The sequence below is a fragment of the Dendrobates tinctorius genome, unplaced genomic scaffold (genome assembly GCF_039654945.1).
Source record: "Dendrobates tinctorius isolate UK_male_01 unplaced genomic scaffold, ASM3965494v1 ptg000196l, whole genome shotgun sequence".
NCBI classification, from domain to species: Eukaryota; Metazoa; Chordata; class Amphibia; order Anura; family Dendrobatidae; genus Dendrobates; species Dendrobates tinctorius.
In genome coordinates, this window is record NW_027361863.1 from 17,177,820 (window position 1) to 17,202,024 (window position 24,205).

At 44.7% G+C, this 24,205-nt stretch overlaps 1 protein-coding gene and 1 long non-coding RNA gene across 2 annotated transcripts in view; one reads left to right on the plus strand and one right to left on the minus strand.

Moving 5' to 3' along the window:
• The window catches only part of LOC141056232 (uncharacterized), a 38,758-nt gene extending 37,599 nt beyond the window's left edge, over nucleotides 1-1,159 (minus strand). Inside the window, exon 1 of the long non-coding RNA XR_012221599.1 lies at nucleotides 963-1,159. This is a non-coding gene — a long non-coding RNA (uncharacterized lncRNA). The remainder of the gene's footprint in view (nucleotides 1-962) is intronic.
• Nucleotides 742-24,205, plus strand: part of GPR162 (G protein-coupled receptor 162) — a 39,572-nt gene continuing 16,108 nt past the window's right edge. The window contains exons 1-2 of the mRNA XM_073552961.1: nucleotides 742-891; nucleotides 11,936-13,711. Of these exons, the coding sequence (XP_073409062.1) occupies nucleotides 12,872-13,711 (840 nt within the window). The 5' untranslated portion in view covers nucleotides 742-891; nucleotides 11,936-12,871. The remainder of the gene's footprint in view (nucleotides 892-11,935; nucleotides 13,712-24,205) is intronic.

The window sequence follows — 24,205 nt, forward strand, 5'->3', positions numbered from 1 at the left end:
CACAATCTAATCCTGGCTCTCCTCCTCCTCCCTGGTCCCTCATCTCTCTGCTCTATCCTCTGTCCCCACAATTGTCCGTACTCCCCCTATAACTGCTGGCACATATATCCTGGGGTCCTCCGCACAGGAGCTCACAGTCTAATCCTGTCCCCGACTCTCCTCCTCCTCCCTGGTCCCTCGTCCTCCGCACAGGAGCTCACAATCTAATCCTGGCTCTCCTCCTCCCTGGTCCTTCATCTCTCGGCTCCATCCTCTCTCCCCCCATTGTCCGTACTCCCCCTATAACTGCTGGCACACATATCCTGGGGTCCTCCGCACAGGAGCTCACAATCTAATCCTGGCTCTCCTCCTCCTCCCTGGTCCCTCATCTCTCTGCTCTATCCTCTGTCCCCACAATTGTCCGTACTCCCCCTATAACTGCTGGCACATATATCCTGGGGTCCTCCGCACAGGAGCTCACAGTCTAATCCTGTCCCCGACTCTCCTCCTCCTCCCTGGTCCCTCGTCCTCCGCACAGGAGCTCACAATCTAATCCTGGCTCTCCTCCTCCTCCCTGGTCCCTCATCTCTCGGCTCCATCCTCTCTCCCTCCATTTGTCCGTACTCCCCCTATAACTGCTGGCACACATATCCTGGGGTCCTCCGCACAGGAGCTCACAATCTAATCCTGGCTCTCCTCCTCCTCCCTGGTCCCTCATCTCTCGGCTCCATCCTTTCTCCGCCCTGTTGCTGTCCCTCCTCCCCTCTGTAGCCTGTGTTCACATACAGCTGGCTGCTGCTGCTTCCCCTTGGGGTGTGTGTGAGTGTGCGCGTGTGCGAGCGTGCTATGTAATGACACACTCCGTGAGACACACACAGATACTTCTGTCTCCATGGCAGCGCTAACTAGAAGGTAAGCCTCTACCGCTTTGGCTTGGAGCATCTCCCCTTCTGTCCCACATTTTTCACCCTTCGTCCACTCACATCCGCGCCCCCTTCTTCATCATCCCTGGACCCTCTCCCCTCCATGAAATGTCTCATCAGCGATCCCCAATAATCGGCACGGTGACCAGTCCGCCACCCTGGCATCTGCCTGTCCATCGCTGTCATCCCTCCTGTCATCTCGCTGTGTCTCCTCATTATTCCGTCTCACTTGTCCTCGGCTCTCCGTGACACCCAGCATCCGCTTTCTTCCCCCGCGCTCCTTTCATCCCCGCCGTTTCATCTCTTTATTCTGTGTCCCTGATTCTCCTTAATTTCTGGTCTCCCGGTTACTCCCTAGTTCGCCCCATAATTGATATTCCGCCGTCATTCCCTCTCTCCCTGTAATTCCATATTTCTCCATCACTCCCTCTTTTTTTATCATTGCTTCTATTTTTATACGCTCCATACATTTCCACATATATCCCGTATGACCCAAAAATATCATCCCCATCGCTGCTCCCAGCGGAATGTCACACTTCACCATCGCAGTTGCGTACGTGTAATTTCTATATAATCCTCGTCTCCCTATCGTCCCCGTCTTCCTCTATATTAAATCAAGTTCCCGCTTCTTCCCATTAATCCCCATCCTCCCCAATATTCCCCTGTCCGTCCCTGTCCATGGTCCTGTACCTCGTGCAGTCATGATATCTATCCTCATATAACCAGTTACCCTATGTAACCTTAGGGCCAACCGCACTAAAGGACCCCTGCCATATATGACCCCCTGCCGTCACCCCATCAACCATTCCTTCTATAAGGCATCTTATCCGGCATGTAACGGCTGCGTCTCCCCACTATAGCCCTATACAGCCTCTGTTCCCGCTATAACCCTACAATAGGTCACCTTCTACCTTACCCCGTAGCGAATGACTGCATTCATTGTACTATAACTCTATAACGTGTTACCACCAGCCCTCCGCTCATTCCACAGCATATAAGAGCTACCACGTAACCAGACAGGACTAGGACCCTACTATATACGGCTGCCATAAAACCTCTGTACAGCACCTGAGATTGTGGCCGCCATTCTCCTATAACATGTAAACCTATAAAACTGTAACCCCCAACATGTAGCCTCTCCCAGCCCCAGTACTTTTCACCATTAGTGCATATTGTTGTGCTGCTATAATCCCACAATATAAAGCTCCCGTAGACCCGATCTATAATCTGTCCCTTACTGCAGCCCTAAAGCCTTCCTAACCCTACAGAACGTAACATGATATAACTACAACATGGAAACTGTCAAAAAAACTGCAATTGTACAGTATGTGACAATCATCTAGCAGGTTATCAGAGGGGTACCATCACTGTACAGTGTATAACCTCCATCATCTACCCTAACCCTAGAGTGTATGACCTCCATCATCTACCCTAACCATACCGTGTATAACCTCCATCATCTACCCTAACAATACAGTGTATGACCTCCATCATCTACCCTAACCCTACAGTGTATGACCTCCATCATCTACCCTAACCATACCGTGTATAACCTCCATCATCTACCCTAACACTACAGTGTATAACCTCCATCATCTACCCAGCCCTAGAGTGTATGACCTCCATCATCTACCCTAACCATACCGTGTATAACCTCCATCATCTACCCAGCCCTAGAGTGTATGACCTCCATCATCTACCCTAACCATACTGTGTATAACCTCCATCATCTACCCTAACAATACAGTGTATGATATCCATCATCTACCCTAACACTACAGTGTATAACCTCCATCATCTACCCTAACAATACTGTGTATAACCTCCATCATCTACCTTAACACTACAGTGTATAACCTCCATCATCTACCCTAACAATACAGTGTATAACCTCCATCATCTACCCTAACCATACTGTGTATAACCTCCATCATCCACCCTAACAATACAGTGTATGACCTCCATCATCTACCCTAACCATACTGTGTATAACCTCCATCATCTACCCTAACAATACAGTGTATGATCTCCATCATCTACCCTAACACTACAGTGTATAACCTCCATCATCTACCCTAACAATACAGTGTATAACCTCCATCATCTACCCTAACCATACTGTGTATAACCTCCATCATCGACCCTAACACTACAGTGTATAACCTCCATCATCTACCCTAACACTACAGTGTATAACCTCCATCATCTACCCTAACCCTACAATGTATAACCTCCATCATCTACCCTAACACTACAGTGTATAACCTCCATCATCTACCCTAACCCTACAATGTATAACCTCCATCATCGACCCTAACACTACAGTGTATAACCTCCATCATCTACCCTAACACTACAGTGTATAACCTCCATCATCTACCCTAACCCTACAATGTATAACCTCCATCTTCGACCCTAACACTACAGTGTATAACCTCCATCATCTACCCTAACCATATTGTGTATAGCCTCCATCATCGACCCTAACACTACAGTGTATAACCTCCATCATCTACCCTAACACTACAGTGTATAACCTCCATCATCTACCCTAACCCTACAATGTATAACCTCCATCATCTACCCTAACAATACTGTGTATAACCTCCATTATCTACCCTAACACTACAGTGTATAACCGCCATCATCTACCCTAACCCTACAATGTATAACCTCCATCATCTACCCTAACACTACAGTGTATAACCTCCATCATCTACCCTAACCCTACAATGTATAACCTCCATCATCGACCCCAACACTACAGTGTATAACCTCCATCATCTACCCTAACACTACAGTGTATAACCTCCATCATCTACCCTAACCCTACAATGTATAACCTCCATCATCGACCCTAACACTACAGTGTATAACCTCCATCATCTACCCTAACACTACAGTGTATAACCTCCATCATCGACCCTAACACTACAGTGTATAACCTCCATCATCTACCCTAACCATACTGTGTATAACCTCCATCATCGACCCTAACACTACAGTGTATAACCTCCATCATCTACCCTAACACTACAGTGTATAACCGCCATCATCTACCCTAACCCTACAATGTATAACCTCCATCATCGACCCTAACACTACAGTGTATGACCTCCATCATCTACCCTAACAATACTGTGTATAACCTCCATTATCTACCCTAACACTACAGTGTATAACCGCCATCATCTACCCTAACCCTACAATGTATAACTTCCATCATCGACCCTAACACTACAGTGTATAACCTCCATCATTGACCCTAACACTACAGTGTATAACCTCCATCATCTACCCTAACCATACTGTGTATAACCTCCAGCATCTACCCTAACACTACAGTGTATAACCTATTCATCTACCCTAACACTACAGTGTATAACCTCCATCATCTACCCTAACCCTACAATGTATAACCTCCATCATCGACCCTAAAACTACAGTGTATAACCTCCATCATCTACCCTAACACTACAGTGTATAACCTCCATCATCTACCCTAACCCTACAATGTATAACCTCCAGCATCTACCCTAACACTACAGTGTATAACCTCCATAATCTACCCTAACCCTACAATGTATAACCTCCATCATCGACCCTAACACTACAGTGTATAACCTCCATCATTGACCCTAACACTACAGTGTATAACCTCCATCATCTACCCTAACCCTACAATGTATAACCTCCATCTTCGACCCTAACACTACAGTGTATAACCTCCATCATCTACCCTAACCATACTGTGTATAACCTCCATCATCGACCCTAACACTACAGTGTATAACCTCCATCATCTACCCTAACACTACAGTGTATAACCTCCATCATCTACCCTAACCCTACAATGTATAACCTCCATCATCTACCCTAACAATACTGTGTATAACCTCCATTATCTACCCTAACACTACAGTGTATAACCGCCATCATCTACCCTAACCCTACAATGTATAACCTCCATCATCTACCCTAACACTACAGTGTATAACCTCCATCATCTACCCTAACCCTACAATGTATAACCTCCATCATCGACCCCAACACTACAGTGTATAACCTCCATCATCTACCCTAACACTACAGTGTATAACCTCCATCATCTACCCTAACCCTACAATGTATAACCTCCATCATCGACCCTAACACTACAGTGTATAACCTCCATCATCTACCCTAACACTACAGTGTATAACCTCCATCATCGACCCTAACACTACAGTGTATAACCTCCATCATCTACCCTAACCCTACAATGTATAACCTCCATCATCGACCCTAACACTACAGTGTATAACCTCCATCATCTACCCTAACACTACAGTGTATAACCTCCATCATCGACCCTAACACTACAGTGTATAACCTCCATCATCTACCCTGACCATACTGTGTATAACCTCCATCATCGACCCTAACACTACAGTGTATAACCTCCATCATCTACCCTAACACTACAGTGTATAACCTCCATCATCTACCCTAACACTACAGTGTATAACCGCCATCATCTACCCTAACCCTACAATGTATAACCTCCATCATCGACCCTAACACTACAGTGTATGACCTCCATCATCTACCCTAACAATACTGTGTATAACCTCCATTATCTACCCTAACACTACAGTGTATAACCGCCATCATCTACCCTAACCCTACAATGTATAACTTCCATCATCGACCCTAACACTACAGTGTATAACCTCCATCATTGACCCTAACACTACAGTGTATAACCTCCATCATCTACCCTAACCATACTGTGTATAACCTCCAGCATCTACCCTAACACTACAGTGTATAACCTATTCATCTACCCTAACACTACAGTGTATAACCTCCATCATCTACCCTAACCCTACAATGTATAACCTCCATCATCGACCCTAAAACTACAGTGTATAACCTCCATCATCTACCCTAACACTACAGTGTATAACCTCCATCATCTACCCTAACCCTACAATGTATAACCTCCAGCATCTACCCTAACACTACAGTGTATAACCTCCATAATCTACCCTAACCCTACAATGTATAACCTCCATCATCGACCCTAACACTACAGTGTATAACCTCCATCATCGACCCTAACACTACAGTGTATAACCTCCATCATCTACCCTAACCCTACAATGTATAACCTCCATCTTCGACCCTAACACTACAGTGTATAACCTCCATCATCTACCCTAACCATACTGTGTATAACCTCCATCATCGACCCTAACTCTACAGTGTATAACCTCCATCATCTACCCTAACACTACAGTGTATAACCTCCATCATCTACCCTAACCCTACAATGTATAACCTCCATCATCTACCCTAACAATACTGTGTATAACCTCCATTATCTACCCTAACACTACAGTGTATAACCGCCATCATCTACCCTAACCCTACAATGTATAACCTCCATCATCTACCCTAACACTACAGTGTATAACCTCCATCATCTACCCTAACCCTACAATGTATAACCTCCATCATCGACCTCAACACTACAGTGTATAACCTCCATCATCTACCCTAACACTACAGTGTATAACCTCCATCATCTACCCTAACCCTACAATGTATAACCTCCATCATCGACCCTAACACTACAGTGTATAACCTCCATCATCGACCCTAACACTACAGTGTATAACCTCCATCATCTACCCTAACCATACTGTGTATAACCTCCATCATCGACCCTAACACTACAGTGTATAACCTCCATCATCTACCCTAACACTACAGTGTATAACCTCCATCATTTACCCTAACACTACAGTGTATAACCGCCATCATCTACCCTAACCCTACAATGTATAACCTCCATCATCGACCCTAACACTACAGTGTATGACCTCCATCATCTACCCTAACAATACTGTGTATAACCTCCATTATCTACCCTAACACTACAGTGTATAACCGCCATCATCTACCCTAACCCTACAATGTATAACTTCCATCATCGACCCTAACACTACAGTGTATAACCTCCATCATTGACCCTAACACTACAGTGTATAACCTCCATCATCTACCCTAACACTACAGTGTATAACCTATTCATCTACCCTAACACTACAGTGTATAACCTCCATCATCTACCCTAACCATACTGTGTATAACCTCCATCATCGACCCTAACTCTACAGTGTATAACCTCCATCATCTACCCTAACACTACAGTGTATAACCTCCATCATCTACCCTAACCCTACAATGTATAACCTCCATCATCTACCCTAACAATACTGTGTATAACCTCCATTATCTACCCTAACACTACAGTGTATAACCGCCATCATCTACCCTAACCCTACAATGTATAACCTCCATCATCTACCCTAACACTACAGTGTATAACCTCCATCATCTACCCTAACCCTACAATGTATAACCTCCATCATCGACCTCAACACTACAGTGTATAACCTCCATCATCTACCCTAACACTACAGTGTATAACCTCCATCATCTACCCTAACCCTACAATGTATAACCTCCATCATCGACCCTAACACTACAGTGTATAACCTCCATCATCGACCCTAACACTACAGTGTATAACCTCCATCATCTACCCTAACCATACTGTGTATAACCTCCATCATCGACCCTAACACTACAGTGTATAACCTCCATCATCTACCCTAACCCTACAATGTATAACCTCCATCATCGACCCTAAAACTACAGTGTATAACCTCCATCATCTACCCTAACACTACAGTGTATAACCTCCATCATCTACCCTAACCCTACAATGTATAACCTCCAGCATCTACCCTAACACTACAGTGTATAACCTCCATAATCTACCCTAACCCTACAATGTATAACCTCCATCATCGACCCTAACACTACAGTGTATAACCTCCATCATCTACCCTAACACTACAGTGTATAACCTCCATCATCTACCCTAACCCTACAATGTATAACCTCCATCTTCGACCCTAACACTACAGTGTATAACCTCCATCATCTACCCTAACACTACAGTGTATAACCTCCATCATCTACCCTAACCCTACAATGTATAACCTCCATCATCGACCCTAACACTACAGTGTATAACCTCCATCATCGACCCTAACACTACAGTGTATAACCTCCATCATCTACCCTAACCATACTGTGTATAACCTCCATCATCGACCCTAACACTACAGTGTATAACCTCCATCATCTACCCTAACCCTACAATGTATAACCTCCATCATCGACCCTAAAACTACAGTGTATAACCTCCATCATCTACCCTAACACTACAGTGTATAACCTCCATCATCTACCCTAACCCTACAATGTATAACCTCCAGCATCTACCCTAACACTACAGTGTATAACCTCCATAATCTACCCTAACCCTACAATGTATAACCTCCATCATCGACCCTAACACTACAGTGTATAACCTCCATCATCTACCCTAACACTACAGTGTATAACCTCCATCATCTACCCTAACCCTACAATGTATAACCTCCATCTTCGACCCTAACACTACAGTGTATAACCTCCATCATCGACCCTAACACTACAGTGTATAACCTCCATCATCTACCCTAACACTACAGTGTATAACCTCCATCATCTACCCTAACCCTACAATGTATAACCTCCATCATCTACCCTAACAATACTGTGTATAACCTCCATTATCTACCCTAACACTACAGTGTATAACCGCATCATCTACCCTAACCCTACAATGTATAACCTCCATCATCTACCCTAACACTACAGTGTATAACCTCCATCATCTACCCTAACCCTACAATGTATAACCTCCATCATCGACCCCAACACTACAGTGTATAACCTCCATCATCTACCCTAACACTACAGTGTATAACCTCCATCATCTACCCTAACCCTACAATGTATAACCTCCATCATCGACCCTAACACTACAGTGTATAACCTCCATCATCTACCCTAACACTACAGTGTATAACCTCCATCATCGACCCTAACACTACAGTGTATAACCTCCATCATCTACCCTAACCATACTGTGTATAACCTCCATCATCGACCCTAACACTACAGTGTATAACCTCCATCATCTACCCTAACACTACAGTGTATAACCTCCATCATCTACCCTAACACTACAGTGTATAACCGCCATCATCTACCCTAACCCTACAATGTATAACCTCCATCATCGACCCTAACACTACAGTGTATGACCTCCATCATCTACCCTAACAATACTGTGTATAACCTCCATTATCTACCCTAACACTACAGTGTATAACCGCCATCATCTACCCTAACCCTACAATGTCTAACTTCCATCATCGACCCTAACACTACAGTGTATAACCTCCATCATTGACCCTAACACTACAGTGTATAACCTCCAGCATCTACCCTAACACTACAGTGTATAACCTATTCATCTACCCTAACACTACAGTGTATAACCTCCATCATCTACCCTAACCCTACAATGTATAACCTCCATCATCGACCCTAAAACTACAGTGTATAACCTCCATCATCTACCCTAACACTACAGTGTATAACCTCCATCATCTACCCTAACCCTACAATGTATAACCTCCAGCATCTACCCTAATACTACAGTGTATAACCTCCATCATCTACCCTAACACTACAGTGTATAACCTCCATCATCTACCCTAACCCTACAATGTATAACCTCCATCATCGACCCTAACACTACAGTGTATAACCTCCATCATCTACCCTAACCATACTGTGTATAACCTCCATCATCTACCCTAACCCTACAATGTATAACCTCCATCATCGACCCTAACACTACAGTGTATAACCTCCATCATCTACCCTAACCCTACAATGTATAACCTCCATCATCGACCCTAACACTACTGTGTATAACCTCCATCATCGACCCTAACACTACTGTGTATAACCTTCATCATCTACCCTAACCATACTGTGTATAACCTCCATCATCTACCCTAACACTACAATGTATGACCTCCATCATCTACCCTAACCCTACAGTGTATGACCTCCATCATGTACCCTAACTCTACAGTGTATGACCTCCATCATTTACCCTAACACTACAGTGTATAACCTCCATCATCTACCCTAACACTACAATGTATGACCTCCATCATCTACGCTAACTCTACAGTGTATGACCTCCATCATTTACCCTAACCCTAGAGTGTATGACCTCCATCATGGACCATAACCCTAGAGTGTATAACTTCCTTCTACCCTAAACGATTGGCTGACAAGCAGCCTGCTGACATTGGGCACACATAGTAATTACGGCACATTGTTACTATAATGGTGTACAGTGTTCCTTCTATTCGGCAGCCCGTCCCATCTTATGACCCTGTGGCCAGGTCTTCTATTAATTTCCAGTTTGGTTGGACCAGTACATTAGTGCCGGGCCGGGCAACGACAGAGAGAACTTTGAATGATGATTTATAGCCATTGGATCTGGGTAACTCAATATTTGCAGTATTAAATATCCATAACAACCTTCTCTGGGATCTCTGCTCCTGCCAAGGAAGAGAAATGATTGATGCTCGGGTGCAGGATGCCCATAGACCAATGCCAGATACAGTCACTCAAATGCAAAACCACAAACCCTAAATCTTATCTTTTCAGCCGGGTTGAGCCAGATGATGCAGGGTGGATGTGATAGTCAATAAAACACTTGTTATTTTATAGGCAGGAAAGCTCATAAAATCTAAAAGGATTATTACGACGTGAGATGTAATGGATACCAAAGCCTACTTGCCAAAAGTTCCGGTTTTGCCAGGACAATCCTGTTGTCTGTCCCTTAGGATGAAGCTTATGCAAACTCTGCCTCAAAAAAAGGGAATTTTTAAGACATTTCTTGATGATATCATACGCCCCAATTTTGGACAATAAAATGTTTTCAAGTTTGTAATAGAGCAGCACTCTGGAAAATAGAATAATGTAGGGGCTCTCATGCAAAGCTTGTGTATACCTGTTTCAGCCATGTGCTATATCAGGTTTGTCTGCCACGTTGACGTATTATTTTGCACTGATATGGTTTCTCTAAAGCAGACTACATTTCCCATAATGCATCCTGCTTTTCAGAAGAGGTGGAGTCTCATCACATTGCACTTACAATGCTCTTAGTCTTACCTAATGGCAACAAGTGGCAGTCTTATGTGATGCAGCTTAAATTTGTGACCCTGGCTTCTTCTTGTGAAAGATTTCTCCTTGTCAGCTTTTCCAAGCAGAAGGCAGAGAGACATGCTGAAGCTGTGTCTCACAGGATATGCGGGAGGTTGTGCACACCACACAGAGTAAAGCTTAGTGGGGAGGGGTCAGAAGGGACCGGATAATGTTGTTCTGTAATTCACAGGAAGTCAGAGACTTCCCTCTCTCCCTTTTGAGTCTAATGCTCAGTTTTGAAGTCACTGACATGGTGGTCTGCATAACTTCCTATGATTTTAGTGGACTAAAAGCCTAGACATGGCATGGGTGCCATACAAAAGTTTTGGCCTTGGATGTTCATTTAACTGGTTACATGCAGTTCATTGAACATAGTAGAATGTGGAAGACTTAAGCCTGGCTCAGAGAAGAGCAGTGCTTGTCTGAGTTTTCGCGATCGGTGGAGGTCCTCCTAACACCCGGACACCCACCAATAAAAACTTCTGACCTGTTCTAATCGACTGGGGATCATATCTCTTTCTGGTAATTTATCTAAAACAAATTATATGTATACAGTATATAGTAGACATATGTTAGAGGGCCCCATTCTTATTGTATTGACCACCACCAATACCAGGAATGAAAGCGCTTCATGAGAAGAACATACTCCTTTCGCACCATTGCTGAAAATCTGAAACAGAAATTTCTAGGCAATGTCCAAGAGGTTTGATCTCTCCATAGAGCGCTTTCACTCAATCTTGCTTGGGCTCTTTAGTTTTTCATTTCTTAGTCTTCATGTGCCCCATTATTTGTGTTAGAAGGAGAGAGACGGCCAGACGTGCACTATCATGATATTTTTCTTGGTCTTCCCATAGGAGACGTTCTTCGGGGATTCCACGTCAAGCATTAGAAGTGGTATGAGCTCTCTCACAGAGAGTGACTGCAATTATCACAAGACTGTGTGCGATTCCCAAGACGCTACTGGGAATCGGTGGAGAAAAAGGAGGCGAGCCCAAAGTGGAGGAGACGGCACATATCCACAAGAGACTGCAAGGAGTTGGCTTATCGAAAGCAACCGACATATTTCAAAAAGGCTCCTAGCCAAAATTGACTTCCCGGAATGGAGAGTTGATCGACCAAGTGATGGGAAATATAGGGTAGAACGTTAGTGAGGACTTTACAGGAGTCAGAGGTGGAAACTTTGCTATAAATTTGCACACTAGCGGTGGAGATGTGGGACCTGTAAAGCGACTACAAGGGACTAGAAGATCCTTGCACGGGTGAAAGGTCGAAAAGGGTGGTTGGAAGGGTAGAAATGATTGATGGTTGAAGAGACTAAGGAAGTAGAATGCATAAGGTAGAAGACAATTTGTTTGAAGATTAGAGTAGGAAGAAGACCAACTAATGGTCACAGGAAAGTCTGAGTAGTGGGAAAGGTGAGCGGAAAGGTTGGAAGTGAGTGACCAAGTGACGGGAGATAAAGTTGGGTCTAGTAAATTTGGCCAAGTCTGTGACTAGACCGTAAGAAATTGAAGAGGCAGAGGGACATAAAGGGTTACAGGAGGTTTACGGAGAAATGTGGAAGGCAACGACAGAGGGTCAAAGCAGATTTGGGAAGTAAGGGAGTAATAGTCGAGGATAGAATTTTTGACGAGTGATACATTAATTTTATTTGGTAGAAGAAGATTTTTGCATTTGAGAAGCTCAGTCTACAAAAAAGCAAAAAAAAAAGCTAAAGCAAAAAGTGAAAGCGGCAAAGAGCAAATATTCAAGAAGGAATCAACAACACAATATCAACTTTTGCCCTTAAAATGCCACGAACCCCTGATCAGGATGAGGCCGATGAGCTATATCAGAACAACTCAGTGTCATGGCTGGCATGTGGTGCTCTGTCGTTACTGGCCAACGCCTGGAGCATCCTGAGTTTGGCCAGCCGTGGCGGGAGCGGCCAGCGCCCTCGCCCTCTGGAACTGCTGCTCTGCTTGCTGGCAGGAACACATCTACTCATGGCCGCTGTGCCTTTATCATTGTTTTCTGTGGTGCAGCTGAGAAGAAGACATTCTCCGGGTTATGAATGGAATGAGGGATTGTGCAAGGTGTTTGTGTCCACGTATTACACACTAGCGCTGTCCACGTGCCTGACTGTGGCCTGTCTCTCTTATCATCGAATGTGGATGGTGCGCTGGCCTGTTAGCTACAGGTTGGGTGGTGCACGAAGACAGGCATTGCAAGGGGCTCTGGGAATTTGGGCAGCTTCTTTCGTGCTGTCCACGTTGCCATCCATTGGGTGGCACGACAACGCCCGCAGGTTCTACACCCGTGGTTGCCACTTCCTGGCTAGTCGGATTGGATTGGGTTTTGGGCTGTGCTTCCAGCTTCTGCTGTTAGGTGGGGTTGGCACGGGCCTTGGATGCTTAGGAGTGACTATATACCATGCCTGCTGCTGTCCTGCTGCTGGGAACAGAGGAGGCACCGGGGAAGGTGGGGCAGAAGGGATGCTGGAGGTCCCAGCCATCGTAGTGCAGGATGCTCAGGGAAAGAGACGCTCATCGTTGGATGGGTCAGAATCACCAAGGACGGCAGCGCAGGTCACCGGACTGGTTGGGGGCATTGTGCTGCTGTATGATGCACTGACTGGGCTACCCATATTGGTGAGATGGGGAAATTTGGTTTTATTTAATTATTTACCACCAATGGTTTTCCTTTATGTTGTAGGATTTCTTTCCTAATCTTTTTTTTCCTTATCAGTGACCCAGGTAATTCTTATCATTCAGACAATTCAGAGAAAGCTGTGAGTGCTCAGAGTCAGTAGGTGGCCGGTCAGCCAAGCATTTTTGTCGGTCTGTAGATATAATCCCCACCGCGAGTCATTCGCTTCTGTCTAGTGGTATAGAGATAGGGATTGTGAATCGTCCAGCCATTCCACAAAGAATGATGGAACGGTGGACAATTATTTATGGGATAGGAGATACAGGTTAGGTCGGTAGGGGGTTCAGATATTTAGACTTCCTGCCCCCAAAAAATTATAAAATAAGGTACTCCAGGTCCAGAAAATTCGTTATCTACAGGACTGCCAATGCCAGCAGAGCTCTGTACCCGGCTATAACCTCCAATAGTCCATAGCTAGCGGACGACTGTCATTCCATGCAGTCATGGAAATCAGATCTGTCGTTCTCGCATGCAATCAGAAGCTGAAAATCCATTCTCAGCTGCCGTGTGTTACAATGTACATGTCAGTAATTAATCCAAAAGCTTTCTCTCTTGTAAACTGCTCCTTAAAGGGAATCTGTCACCAGGTTTCTGCTATGTAAACTGAGAGCAAAAAAAAATGTAGGGGAAGAGACCCTGATTCCAGTGTTTTTGTTTCAATAAAATCAGTGTTTTATCAACAGGACATTATCACTACAGGACTAGGTGTCTCATGCCTCCTGGTCCAACCCTACCCCCATCACTGATTGGAAACTTTCTGCCTATGCACAGTGTCCACAGAAAGCTGCCAATCAGTGGTTTGGGGTGGGGTTAAACAGAGCTCATTATTCGGAGCTGAGAAAACTGTGATTGCATGAAAATGACAGCAAGTGATACATCACTGGAGTCAGGGTCCCTGCCCCTACATTGTGCTGCTCTCAGATTATAAAGCAAACATCTGCTGATAGATTCCTTGCAGCTGTGTGAGCAGGACTAGATCAGGTTGGCCCCAGTGCACAATCTGTGGCAGGGCCCAGACCAACCCTGTGCCATTTATCTCATGGTGGTCTTCATGTGCAGTAGAGGGGCGGTTGGCACCAGGGTTTGGGTGCGGTAGGACTGCGGCCACAGCCCCCCGCCGTAGATACACCCCTGTCTTGCTTCCTACAGCCGCTACCTTGTATTTTCCCTGATAAACTCCTACTCACTTCTCCTACACAATCTGCCTTCCTGTTCCTCACTCTTGTCTTCCCACTCATGGCTTCTCTCTCATGGCTGCGCTCGGCTCCTCCACTCTTCATTCCTCCAGTAATGAGCTTACAACCTGTACACGAGCCAATAATTCACCTTCCAAATTCATCCTCTTAATTGACGCTTCTCGTATTAATTATCTCATATTGCTCCGGGATGGATGGGATAGTATTACCCAATAATTCACACCGATAGCCGGTAATGGCTGGGGGGCTGAGCCGGGCGGGGGCACCATTGGGGCAGGGGTGCCATATTTATGCCTTACAAAAAGGGGATACACAGTGAACGGCTCATCCGTGATGGATGGTCCAGTGCACGGACCGGCTGCAGGTCCTCAGGTGATCCTCATAGGCAAATATGGAGTTCGGGTCAGGAGTTGCGCCGCAGCCGGTCCGTGCATCAGACCGGGAGACACAGATGTGTGAATATAACCCAAGGGGCAGTAAAAACCCATCTGTAAAATGACACGCTTTTATGTCGCGGGTTTTGCAGTTTTATAGAAGTAAAACGTCCATTATATTGGTTTTACCAGTAACACGCGGTGGAGGTTGTGGTTGCTGATGCTCTTTTGGCTGCGCCTCACAATCTAGACATACTGTATCCTTGGGGTTTGTGCACACAACGTCTTTTCCAGGAGGATTCCGCTATGAAAAACGCTAACAGTCAAAAAAAAAATGGACATATGCATTTCTATGTAAAAACAACTCGCTGCCCATAGGGTCTCTGTGCACACGGCGTCTTTTTGGAGCAGAGAATGACTATGTGGACACCACGTCCCGAAAAAACCCCACAAAAACGGGCATACTGCACAGCAATGTAGAAATGGATTGCTGTGCACATGTTCCGGCTTTTGTTACTTCTTGTAACTGCGCCGGGGTTTGGGAACCCGGGAAACGCTCATTCTTCAGGTGGCTTCCTCTCAGATGCCATCTGCTCTCTTAGGGCTCATACTCACATTCGAGAAACTCGGGCGAGTCTCGCACGTCAGTACCCGGCACTGCCGCCGGCACTCGGATCGGAACGTTCAGCTGCATGTATTGTACGCACCTGAACGCTCCGGTCCCGAGTGCCGGGTATTGCCGTGCGAGACTCGTCCGAGTTTCTCGCATGTGAGTATGAGCCGTTAAGGGAAAAACCGCCACCGGAACCGCATAAGGAAAAAAGACGCTGGCTTTCACCTGCAGCGGCTTCACCTGAGAAATCTCGGGATCTCATGGCATCGTGTGCACAAAGCCACTTGGAGAACACTCTCAGAATATTTTTTCCAAACTCAAAAACTTTGAGTTCCCACTCAGTAGTTTCTGCTCCAAAACCTCCTTGATAAACTTCATGTGTGCACCAAGCCAGGTTCAGTCTTTTGAGCATCTATCAGTTAAAAGAAGTGACCCGACCATTCTTTGGGTCCGTGCACACTGAGATTTTTTAGCAATACTGAAGCAGAAACTAAGCAGAAACTCTGCAAATGCTCCTCAAAAACCCCAAACTTCTCAAGAACTTTGCAAGTTCCCGCTCAGTGTTCATGGGCCCATGGTGTCTTTAATCCAACAGCGGATCTATTGGAGTTTTATCCCACAAAGAAGCTTCAGGATAAAGCAGCTCCGCCGGTGTCTTTAGCGCCTTTTCGCTGCCGGAGTCTTTTTCCTATACTGGTGGCTTCCAAGCGATAGCCGCCCGGAGAATGGAAAGGTTTTTTCTTTTAACCGCTCGATGGTTTCCAAACCCTGAAATGGTTAAGAAAAGTAATAAAAGACTGGACATGTGCACAGCAGAGTCGGTTTTGCATCGCTGTCCATTATGTCCATTTTTTTTTAAGAGGGTTATTTTCGAGAGGATGCCAGAAAGATTCAAGCTGAAAAAGTCATCCTGTGCATATCATGTGAAGTTTCTGCTCCAAAAACTCAGCAAAAAACCCTCTATGTGAACATTCCCTTAGAGACTAACGCCTTTTTATCTTGCCACATCCCCGTCCTCACCTCTATAATTTGCTCTATCTTTACCTCGTCACACCTGCGCCGCGCTCCTCCTTCGCTGTCCCATCCCCGTCACACCTGCGCCGCGCTCCTCCTTCGCTGTCCCATCCCTGTCCTGACCGTCTTCCCTGGATACCTTCCTGGTTTATGTCTTCGTTCTTCCTCACGTTAATTATTTTAACAAGTAACGTAATAATGTGTTTCACTTAATTAGCGGTGCGGAGGCAGCTGCTGCAGATGGTTAACCCCACGTTTGCCACTTGCTCGTCGCACTTCACTTACTAAGTGTCAGCACTTCCATTACAATCAGATCCGTACTGATATTTGACCTCAAAGACCCTCCTGGGAGTTGTAGTATAATTACAGCTGGATCGCTGTAGTACGTGCGGCCTTGAGCCTGACATCTGCGATGTTAACTGAGCGCCGGATTATTACTGTGCGGGACGGAAAGCAATTTATGAGCGGAGGTAGGAAATAAAGCCGCCATATCATGTCCAGAACACATTGCACTATAATACCCGGAGATGAACGTGATGAGAATATTTCGAGGGATTTTCCGGGTTTATAAACGTGAAGCTCAATCGTTATATAATGAAAAGTTATACAGTTTTCCAATACGGTCTGTGTATCAATTCACTACCGATTTCAAGATTTCTGCTGGCTGTCATGGAATAGAAGCCATTTTTGTTTTGTTTTTCGGAGGCTGAAAGCAACGCTCATTTCCATTCACTAACAGCAAGCAGAGACCTTTAAGGGGTTATCCGGCCTTAGGCTACAAGTCTGCAGTCACTCTATGTGACTGCAGACTTGTGAATCCTCACATCGCGCACACTGCACACTGTGAGGATTTCCCATTGCTGGCATCGGGAGCGGGCGGTCATATGACTTCAAGTATGTGATTTGCATACTCCCTGCCACATTCCGACTAGACGTGCACGGTCTCTCTCACTTGCATTGAGCGAGGCCACATAGTCTAGTAGGCACGTGACTGCAGGTATGCAAATCTCATTCTTGTGGCCACGCGACCACGGCCCGGAGAATTCTCACCACATGCCGTGCTCGCGATGTGAGGATTGTAAAGTCTGCAGTCACAAAGAGTAACTACAGACTTGTAGCCTAAGGCCAGTTAATCCCTTTAAGACCAGTAAAAAAATTGAAATACAAAGGATATCATAAATTTAAAGAACCTTTTAGTGTCTAAAGACAAACCTTTACTTGCAGAAATTATTCATGATGTTTTAAAGGGACTCCATCTCTATTGTAGACATGTAGACATGTTGTTAGTCGATCTCAGTGTGTTCTGCAGTCTGGATCCCAACAATCACAAGCGATCTATGGAGTAACCCAGCAAAAAGTGTTCAGTTTCCCTGCAGTGCCACCACAGGTGAAATGCAGTATTGCATGGCCAGCACTGAAATCAATGCATTGACCATGTAGTGTAGGAAAGTGTCGGGTCCTCCAGAGCAAGAAATTCTCCTGAAGATCAGGAAGGGGGGGATCATCCTAAATTAATCCAGAATTTACTAATAGGGTATTTGTAAATGGGTTTCCTAAAGCAGATTCCCCTCTAAAATCCATACTTAGGTATAAACGTTAGGTTTTTGCTGCTGTGGAAACCTGTTCTCCCTCCTCTGTATTTATCGGCATATTTTCTGTTTTGCGCCTCGTTAGAGAACAATGTTTATTGATTTTCTGCCGTAATTCACTTTATAATAAAGGAAGAAAATGGTTCTGCATTCGACAGCGCCATTGAATTCCAATATGCAAGAATAGTCTCAGAACGCACGCAAGGCCATAAGAAAAGTAAGAAAAAAAGCCCCAAAATTCTGAAGGAAGCAGTGGTGACATCAAGAATGTCTGTAGTAGTGCTTTTGTAAAAGAAAGTGCCTGTTTGGAAGCTAAGGAGTGATTCTTATTGTCCCTGGTGGTCTGTGGTGGGCATAGTGTTTGCTTTATTACCTGGAGGGCAAGGGCAGTAATATTTCCAAGGGGCAGAAGGCAAAAGATGGTAAGAGAGGGGATTGATAGAATTGTTTGAAGTCTGGTGTTAGATAACATTACTTGCTGTTTGATGGAAAAAAAATTTAATATAATATTTTCCCTGGTGTCTTGTAGATATAAGACCTGCGTAATATCTCCAGCAGTCATATAAATGGAAGATTAGGAACTATTTCACAGTATAATAGGAGTGATAATGGATCGCCCTCACCCAGGGCAGCGGGGTACTCGGAGCCGGGCCCGTTGGGTTCAATGGGAGATGTCACGGTAGCGGTGACCCGGTCCGTGGCCCTGGGCGTCCATTGTAAAAGGGGAATGCTGAGTGTGCGGATGATGATTAAAGGTTATGAGTAAATGATTCGTGACGCCACCTGTGGTGTTCGGCAATGAAGATGTTAAGCCGACGCTGCAGACAGATCCTCTGGGGCAGATGGTGTGGTGCAGCAATGATGGTGTAGCCCTCCACAGGCAGGGCAGTAGTCCCAGGGCAGTGTAGATGAAGAGATAGGGGAGAGACGTGGATGGCACAGTGTTAGGCACAAAGATGTAGCAGTGCTGGGTGTGTTGGCGCAGGAATAAGCGGAGGACACCAGGGCATGTAGTTCCAAAGCTTTACTCACAGTCTGTTGCAGGTACAGGTGCCCGCATCCGTGCCGTGTCCTCCGGGTCAGGAGCTCAGCCGACTTCTAGGCAAGATGAAGTACTCCCTTCCAACACTCCACCAACATATGTGCCTTTTCTGAACGTCTCCCTTTTGCGCCTATAGTGAAGTACTTACAGTACTGAGTTACACTGGAGTTTCTCCTGTCAGATGTTCCTATGAACTCTACTTATACGGCAGACAGCTGTAGCCTGCTTCGGGGACTCCTTGCTACTAAGTCCCGGCTCACTCACGATGCTGTTGTGCCCCCAAGTCTTCTGTGGGAATAAAGTGGTGACAACTTCTATTCCTCCAGTGTCTGCTGCAGGACCATTAGTATCCATATAACCTCGGGGACCGGACCCCGGCCTTGCGCTTAGAACTTGGGAAGGGTTCTGCTCTAACCCTAATCCTTAGTTCTCTTCTTCTCCTCACGTTCCGTACTAATCCTTTCCTTCTTATGGAGAGTCAGGCTTTCCATCAATGTCCCTTTCCTGTGCCAGTGGACCCAGGTCACTGAGGTCGGTTGCAGCACTTCCTTCATCCATCCCACTCAGGGGATCTTCACTCCTCCTCTGACTCTGTCAGACTGACTAAATCCTAAACTCTTCTCGCTCTTTGGGTGCTAACTAAACTCCACCCACCTCCCAGCACGCTTCGTGTTCCAAGCAGGGAGCCACTAAAGGGTGCTTTGCTACACTACTGTGTTGTGCGGGATGCAGGTGTTGGAGCGTGGTCAGGTGTCTCCACCTTACCCGGATGGTGGGATACCACACCTCAGGAGGAGGTGCAGTACCTCTGTGGCGACTGAACCCTCAAGGGCGCCACATACCCCTCCGTTAAACACAGCAAATCCGCGGGCTGCAAGTGAAACAAAGTTAGACAAAACATAAGGAACATACAAAAAAAAATTTTAAATGCTTAATAAACAATACTTATCTAAACTTCCCAATATGGGAGGCACTGACTCTTGAAAGTTGCAAACAATTTAACTATCTATCTATGTCAAAATATAGTACCTAATTTAAAGTGCTATGGGCAGTAAACTCACTACCAGTTCAAGTATTATCATTAACACATTTCTTTCACCTTTTTACTATTACTTCTGGACCCTAGGTGACAACCGCCGATGCCTGGTTCATCACCTGCATTTTCAAATCTTTATTCAAATTTTTCATCTTTATTCAAACATTAGCATGAATCTAAATTCTGTAAAACATTCACTAGTAGTCTGATTCCTAGATCTCACTACCAACTATATCCTATATTAAATCTGTTCTTTATTAAACACTATCACTATTTATCTTTGCTATCAAAATGCTAAACATTATTATTAAGTGCAATTATGTAAAGTAGACACTGATCCAGCCAAGATGTCTTGAAATGTCCCTATTCAAGCAGGTCTATGTAAAACCAAGAGAAAGCACCTTAAGAGGTGCAACTATTTACAGGACTGTTCTGGATCACTCATTGTCCATGATCTCTGCAGTTCAAATATAAAAGGGCTGCCAAAAAAACTGGGCAAACTGGAATCCAAAAGAGAAACAAACAACATGATGAACAAAAATGAAGAAGGCATAACGGTGCCTATACCCTCCTGGGTAACAGTTTAGTGATTAAGGCTTAGTGATGGTCCCCTCCTGGGGTGGTGAAAGCGGGTCGCTTGTGCTGCTTCGAGGGGAGAACTTCTGATTTCCTCTTCCTGCTGATTGTCCACAAATTGCAGGTATTCCTTCTCCCAAGAAGTGAGGTTGGTATCTGCCTGTGTAGATGGAATGGCAGCGGGAGTAACTGCTGCCTGTGAGGGTAGCACTTCAGCTGCTGCCGGTGGTATCTCTGCTGCCAGTGATTCCGCAGGAGTTGCAGCTGGTACCAATGGATATTGGTCCCCAGTTTCAGGTGGTACCACCGTTAGCAGTGCTGCTGCCGGTTGCTGTTGGCACGGCGCAATTTGGGCACTGCCACTCGATATCCGAGCAATCACGGGCCCATTTCTGTCCATGGGAGCAGTCCCCAACACCAGGATCATGGCAGGGGCGGTGATCATACCTTGTACCTCCCGGTGATGCTCGGGCTCCCGCGCAGGTACAGGAGGGTGGATGATGGCAGCCACAACCTCCAGGGCTGCCTGATGAGCGGCCGGCAGCGGGGTTGAAGCTGTTGCCGGTTCGGCGCCTGCCAAAGCCTCCGGGATGGACCTGCGTGGCTGCGCCAGGTCCGAGTAGGACCTCAGCCCCTGCTCCACTGCTTGCTCCGGGACCCTCATGTACCTTCTCCTGGCAGGCCGCATCCAGTGGCAGCATCGGCTTGGAGGTGGAGGTGGGCGCTGTAGATGATATCGCAGCGGCTGAATGCCCCGCAGGGGTTGCCTGGGAGCAAGTGGTTTTTCTCCATTGCGTTCTCCTGGCCTAAGTCCTTCTTCCATCATGACATTCTGGCATTGTCCCTCCTTCCTGGCCTCTATTACCGCCACTAGCCCTCGCTCCTCCTTCTGTGGGCGGCGTCTTCTTTCTACTCCTCCATACCAAGCCAGTATCCGAACCCCTCGGGGGGTGGGCCATGTTGCAGTTGCATAGAAGTTCAGGCAGGGGAGGCCCAGGACACTTCGCGGTCTTTTCTTAGGACCACCCATGTTGTCACGCTCTTCTTCACCGCGCCAGCGGCCATTTTGAGAGTCCATTTTACAGTCTATTAATTTGGTTATTCTGCACATTGTCAGCAATACCAGAAAGAACAACCAAGTATAATCCAAAAAATATATAAATGTTTATTCAAAATATTTTTTTCTTTTAAAAATGTTTTTTTAATACATCACATCAAATAACAGAGGCCACTGAACCACATATAATATGACATAACCACTGGTATATAAAATACATCATGTATCAAATAATTGCACAATTCCCTTATTATTCCATGTGTGCAAAATCCACAATAAAATAAGGTATATGTGCAAGAAAAACAGTCTACAAAAAATGTAAATAAAGCACAAATGTACAATGAGAGAACTCCCTTACGACAAACTAAATGACTGGTGCATACTGAAAGAAAAAAAAATGCATGTATCATAAAAGTGTATAATTTCAATATGTATGCAAAACAAAACCCCTTGCCAAATGTGTCCAATTAATAACGGGTGCATAAATATAAATAGGACAAATTTCAATGCAAGACTATAAGGGTATGTGCACACTTTGCGGTTTCTGCTGCGTTGTACAGTACCTTTATTTCCTATGGAAATAAAAAAAAAGCTGTGCATATGCTGCGTTTTTTTCCGCATGTCAATTGTTTGGTGCAGAAACGCTGCAGTTTTACACCTCATCCATTATGAGGTGTAAAACCGCTGGGCAAAACCACAGATAAACCGCAGGTCTTTGTCCTGCGGATTTACCTGCGGTTTTCTCTACAAAATCCGCAGAGACAAAAACTATGTGTGCACATACCCTGACTACTATAAGGCTGAGTGCACACGGACTTTTTAGCCCTGCGGATATTTCTGCGCAGAATTGAAGAAATCTGCAGGTCAAATGACCTGCATTTTTCCTGCGGATTTCTTCCATTTTTAATGCGGTTTTCTTGCGGTTTTCCACTGTGGTTTTCCCCCTGCAGATTTGGAGACTATGGAGGTGGAAAACCGCACAAAAGAAATAACATGCTGCGGATTTTGAGGCAGTATTATAGTAGATATATTCTTGCACACAGGGGCAGTATTATAGTAGTCATTTTCTTGTACATACGGAGCAGTATTATAGTAGTTATATTCTTGTACATAGGAGCAGTATTATAGTAGTTATATTCTTGTACATAGGGGCAGTATTATAGTAGTTATATTCTTGTACATAGGGGCAGTATTATAGTAGTTATATTCTTGTACATAGGAGCAGTATTATAGTAGCTATATTCTTGTACATAGGGGCAGTATTATAGTAGTTATATTCTTGTACATAGGGGCAGTATTATAGTAGTTATATTCTTGTACATAGGAGCAGTATTATAGTAGATATATTCTTGTACATAGGGACAGTATTATAGTAGTTATATTCTTGTACATAGGAGCAGTATTATAGTAGTTATATTCCTGTACATAGGAGCAGTATTATAGTAGTTATATAGTTATATTCTTGTACATAGGGACAGTATTATAGTAGTTATATTCTTGTACATAGGGGGCAGTATTATAGTAGTTATATTCTTGTACATAGGGGGCAGTATTATAGTAGCTATATTCTTGTACATAGAAGCAGTATTATAGTAGTTATATTCTTGTACATAGGAGCAGTATTATAGTAGTTATATTCTTGTACATAGGGGCAGTATTATAGTAGTTATATTCTTGTACATAGGGACAGTATTATAGTAGTTATATTCTTGTACATAGGAGCAGTAATATAGTAGTTATATTCTTGTACATAGGAGCAGTATTATAGTAGTTATATTCTTGTACATAGGAGCAGTATTATAGTAGATATATTCTTGTACATAGGGGCAGTATTATAGTAGTTATATTCTTGTACATAGGGACAGTATTATAGTAGTTATATTCTTGTACATAGGGACAGTATTATAGTAGTTATATTCTTGTACATAGGGACAGTATT